General features: G+C 35.2%; 1 protein-coding gene across 5 annotated transcripts in view; it reads left to right on the top strand.

The window, feature by feature from the left end:
• The first annotated feature begins 872 nt into the window (after positions 1-872).
• LOC125650560 (uncharacterized) overlaps positions 873-6000 on the top strand; it is a 42889-nt gene continuing 37761 nt past the window's right edge. For 3 of the 5 annotated variants that reach the window (XM_056166244.1, XM_056166243.1, XM_048878951.2), the window contains exons 1-4: positions 873-952; positions 1040-1112; positions 2799-2921; positions 2998-3114. In XM_056166244.1, coding sequence (XP_056022219.1) covers positions 944-952; positions 1040-1112; positions 2799-2921; positions 2998-3114 — 322 coding nt within the window. In that variant the 5' untranslated portion in view covers positions 873-943. Of the gene's footprint in view, positions 953-1039; positions 2922-2997; positions 3115-6000 lie in introns of those variants that run through there. The other 2 variants (XM_048878953.2, XM_048878954.2) reach the window with 2 other exon arrangements.

Raw genomic sequence — 6000 nt, 5'->3', positions numbered from 1 at the left:
ATAACGAACAGTGATCAATCTCATAACTTGATAAACGTCTGGTGTTTAATCACCATTATTGCCAGTTAGAGCGATGTTTAAATCCTGGGGTAGTGTATTACTTTTTCACCATCTATTAAAATACATTCGTGATCTATTTATACCAGTTATATAATGACGTCATATGGAAGTGCATATTTGGCATGATTTTATGATGAAAAATGTTATATGAAACAAAACCACTTTAGATGCCTAAACAACATATAAACCAGCAAGTTGTATTCTATTTTTCATAATGAATATAGTGACTTAAGACGTAGTCATATTGGTACCTAAAGCAGTACCACTAAATTAAAGACATTGTACGCCATTAAACTAAAGTCATTAGATTAATACATGTGTTGGTGGAACTAAAATGGGAATTATATGGAAGGATTTTCTCCAAGAATCTTTGAAAAATATCTTTATAACATTGACAATTGACAATGATCGATACTTGAGACCACGTATTTCATGCTCAATAACTTATCTTGTTGTAAATGTTATTTTATGATAGCTGTTAAATGTCTCCATACTATTATTTCGCGAATAAGACTTAAAAACATGTGGAAAAAAGAGAGGCATTATGGAAATTTAAGAAAATGTGTGAAAATATCTACAAGTTTCAGGTTTGTTTTCCTAAATTAAACTGGTCAGCATGTTGATTATCGTTTTTAAACATGTGAAAAGCGACACTCCCCGAGTTTATTGAGTACAACTCACTTCGAAGAGGAAGTCATTATAGCACATGTTTTCAACTGAATTGTCGTAAAAAATAAGTCTAAGCAATTTTATCTACATACAGTATCTTTTTGCATTGTTCATTTCCTTCCTGATTATCAATTTCTGTACAAATGCTATTATTATTCGGTGTAGTTTCTTCCTTGTTATCCATATTGTCGAGATTATTGAAATTATTAAGAATATGATGCAGGTTTGTGATTCTTTCTAATAGTAACGGTGAACATTTCTGTGAATCAATTTATATTTGTGTGTTAATAGCTTTTTTCTCTTCTTTCAGCAATTCATGGATACTTCTATAGAAGGATACAGAACTATTTGGCTCTCCCAGGCCCAGTTCGAAGCAACGAAACGTAGGTTTTATTTTAAGATATTGAAGAAAGTCACTCATTAAGGGAATAGTAAACGTTGACGATGAATAATCAATACTTTTGATCTGATATGAATATTACCCTTATTATAGATATCCCCTAAAAAAAACGAACAATATCAGCAATAGACAATTATACAAGCCATTGTGGAATAATTTAAATTCGTGGGTGCCAATTTTGTGGATAGTGGAAATTTCATTGTTTCGTTGGGATGATTTCGTGGATATGGTTTCTGTAATTAGATAATTGTACGTTTCGTTTTGGTTTGAAATTTATGGAATACGCTTATCCACGAAATCCACGAACATTGATTCCCAATGAGATCTAATGAATCCACTGTATGCTACAAAGAAACAAATCAAAATAACTGTCTTTATTACCGAAGCATATTTAAAAAAAAATTACCAATACCGTAGACTACGAAGAATGTGCTATAATTGATGAACAACATCGTCAGCGTGAAACCAGGAAGTGCTTTATTAATGATCAACGAATGACTTGCTTATGTAATATGGAAACACTACTTTAGATTTATTTCAGCTTTTAATAGCAAAGTGCAGCATTATATATCTATATTCATTTTACACATTAAAAAATGGTACAGTTTGTTATGATTTGAAAATTCATGGGATAGGGTTTCGCACGAAATCCGCAAAAATTGAGTCCCCTCAAAATCTAATGCATCAAAGGCGACGATAATGAACAGTGATATATCCCATACCTCCTATAAGCAATACAAAATATATAGTTGGGCAAACATGGACCTCTGGATATATCAGAGGTGGGATCAGGTGCCCAGGAGCAAGCATCCCCCGTCGACTGGTCACACCCGCCATGAGCCCAATATGTTCATCGGGCAAACGGAGCCATTCGCAGCCAAAACAAGTGCGCCATGAACGGCCTAACAACCGTCACGAAACATGTCAGACATAATGTGATCCAATGGTAGGTTCTATTGACAAACTAGATCTTTATAACGACCATAGAATTTGCGAAATCCTGATTTTAAGCCAGACTGTTGGAACCCCTGCACCATCAACTTGTTTGTCGGTAGCCTGCGTCGATTTAGAAAGCTCTTGAGTATCTAATCAGTTGAGAGATTAAACACCACATGCAGATGAAAATGGAATATTGCTACATAAATAGGGGAAGTTGACGATGGAGAAGATGAAATCATCCCGTTTGTCACAATGCTAAGTTGTTAGTTTGCCGTTAATATCTATTTTCAATAAAATATCTAAGTATGAACCAGAAGTGGACGACTCTGTGCTGTCTTTTATTTCGAGTTCACTGTGATATATGGAATCGACATATGAATGAAAATTATTACTGTTGATAGATAATACATCGGCGATATATCTAAATGTCAAATTGAAGGTCACAGCAAGGAATCCACTGTGTGGTACAAAGAAACGATTAGAAGAATTTCTAAAGTTTTTTTTAAGTGATGATAACGAATAGTGATCAATCTCTGAATATCTGAAGATATTAAAAATATGTGAGCAATACCGTATACTACGTAGAACGTGTTTATATTTGATTAACAGTATCATCTATTTGTAGTAGGGGAAATCTATTATAAATGATAAAGGAAAGGCTTATTTATGCAATGTGGAAGCACTTCACATGTAACATAAAACCTGTGGTGAATTTGTTGATTAATTTTAGAGAGATCTCGTCGACACCAGAGAGGAAGAGGTTCCTGCGTCCTATTCATACTCGACGTGTCTGAGAGTATGAGAGGAAGAGCTTTCAGGGAAATGAAGACAGCGGTTATGGACATTCTGGATGGTTTGTCAAGTGATATTCGAAGAAATTGTTCTCGTTTAACTATCATGTTATCACATATTTCATTTAATTTTTGTAGAATTTACACAGCATAGACCACGCCTTGATGAAAATGTTTCTGTAATAGTCTTTGGACAGGAAACTAAATTCCTTCACTACTACTCAAACCAATATGCTGCAATAAAACAGAGCATAGGTAATACTCAGATAAAGGATTAACGTAAATCTTTATTTTGATTAATTTCACCGGGCATTGTTGTCTATATATTTCTTATCTTGAGTTGACTGGGCTATATCGAATTGACAGAATGATTATTGGACTTTTGCGAGAACGACTGACATTCACAGTCAACGGCTGACTTGGAGATTTAAACCTACGTATTGTATGTAAGCACAAAATCGTTAAATATATGCAATATCGATTTGTTGAACAGAATATAGGGAACTTCTGCCTCGCTCTTGGGCTAGCTTTATAGTGATTTTTCTTGATCACGCAAATTAAGTAAAGACGAGCTGCACGTTACAAAATGGTGACAGTGTAGTGACTCTGGTGTTTGACTGTCCAGAGGCTTGCTTCAAGTAGAATATGTTTGGAGCTCTAGGACTGTGTCCATGTTTGCATGTTGTTTCGTCCTGGGCCGACGGCGGTTGTTGTCGTGAACGACAGATGCGTTTGCTAAAGAGGTGCCAAAAATCATAGAAGACCCATGCCAAGCTTCGGGACGAAGCCTCCCTGGGCGGGGGATGTGTAGCAGTCAGTGTGTAGGGATTTTATACGGCCTCGCTAGTGAAGTAGCTTTTCTAGTGATATGGTAGAGTCTCTCTCTAAGCAACAACGAGCGTGTTCAGATCGCTGCACATTACAATATAATTACGGCAGGCCTGTTACGTTTCAAACCACTTGAACTTCTTTCATTTATCTGACAATTATCAAAACATATTTCACATAAGGCTATTGATTCATTTCATTTTTGCATGCATACTTGGGTGTAAAATTTTAACTCGCACAGATACCTTGATTCATTGTTAAAACTTTACAAGAAGCCATTTCATCATGATAAATCGAATGTAAGATTATCATGCAAGAGTTTTGCGTTTTACTTTATCATGAAAATATATGACGTTTTTATACAACTTTATTCAAACAAACGCACACAAGTACAACACAGAACAGGATAAACGTACCTACAATTCGGAATTTTTATCTAAACAATATTTTATTCACTAATACGTGAATGGAATTGGGCAGCAGGTATAGCTTATTTCAGCACTCTCCCTAATTCGGAATTACATGTGCATCTGCACTAATACAGATCTATAGCTCTCTCAGAAAATATTTGGATATACCAGAGAGGTACAAATCCACCCATTATAGAAACCTTCGATTTATTCTTGCATCATAATATCAAAACATTCCTAACATATTTTCCCAGTACACCGTATTTCTGTCCAAACATTTATTAAAGCCGCATGAGAACCGAAAACGCAGCTATGTTAAGGCTTCCAGGAGTTTGAAATGTGTTCAAAACATACATTGGATTGCGAGGTCGGTTTTTGGTTTTCACTTGTAATTCATATACTTAAGTACAGACAATTTATATAGAAGATTCTCTCGGCTATATACATGTATTAGCATATATGTTATGATATCACATGACTTCGTTGATCACGTGACGGTCAATTATAATTGTTTGAAGTGTTTCACATAAATCGCTTCAGCACAGCTAATTTAACAATTATTTTAACCTTTTTGTTTGATAAATGAACTCACCGTATCCTTGTGTACTCGAAATGTGCTTGGGAAAAATGGTAGTATTACTTGCGTACAAAATACACGTATTTCATTAAGAGTTCAACTTACCGACACACTTACCTACACATTTGAGGGTAATCTGTATTCAAACAAAGCCATCACACATTTTCCCAAGCAAGATTCGGATAGAGAACAAACTCCTCTTACGATTTCCGTAAAAGATCTCAAATGAATACTCATAAATTGCCTGCGCTAGACTCTTTTATAAACACATCATAAATTCTACCTCTTACCATTGGTATAAAACAGAGTACATTTCAAAAGTATATTTTTCGAAAGCAGTTTAAACACGCTGAAGTTTAATCAAGGGTAATGAAACAAACTATTTTAAAATATTCGGACATATAAGATATTAAAATACAATTCAGACACGTGAATTTTGCAATAGCGTTCTGACATTTTATAGGCAGTTTGAAATAAGGTCTAAAGTTTTTGACACTCTCCCCGTCATAACAGCTCAAGTTTGCAGTGACTTGACGTCATTTTCCATTATGACGTCATATATTGGTAGTTCGGAGAAGTAAAAGCATACAGTGCACTGTGATATTCTATAAGGGAATCCTTAACCTACCCGCGAACTCGTATCTTCAATTGATTTAATTTGAAGAGATTGCCATGTTAGATAGCAGTCAATTCGAACCCCGTTGATTTTTATATCTATTCATTCTATCCAATATGAAGTATGTAAATATTGAAAGAAGTCCTTGTACGTTATGAAAGCCATACATCTGGTCCCCTTTCTCCAATTAATATTTTCAATACTGACATATAAAAACAGAACTTGGTGGGGATGGAACTGGAATTGTTTCATCTAAAATATTTTTAGCAAGAGGCGCACGGCATAGCATTGAAGAAGATATATGCTATTTTTAAATGGTTTATACATACACACTAAATACTAGTACCTACTTTGGCCCCGTCCTGGTGTCAGAACGTCTACCCTGGATATCATGAAAATTACAATTTCGGTAGAGGCCTTCCAGCTCTACATGACCAGCTCTTCTTACAGATGTAAGGAAGATTTTTAACATTGGTCAAATTTTACTCCATCCTTAAATCCCCGGAGGTGCAGAAGTCCTGAACTTTATACTTTATACCCCCTTGTTTCAAAGATGCTTCATACCAGATTTGAAAAAATAAAATAAATGGCATTTACAGTATCAGGAAGAAGTTAAGAATGGTCAAGTGTTCACGCACGTCGCACAACAATGGATGCTGACCAATTGCATTAGGTCAGGTGACCAGAATATTTATGGGGATATTAGGTCA

The sequence above is a fragment of the Ostrea edulis genome, chromosome 5 (assembly GCF_947568905.1).
Source record: "Ostrea edulis chromosome 5, xbOstEdul1.1, whole genome shotgun sequence".
NCBI lineage: Eukaryota > Metazoa > Mollusca > Bivalvia > Ostreida > Ostreidae > Ostrea > Ostrea edulis.
This window is presented reverse-complemented; position numbering and strand designations above follow the sequence as displayed.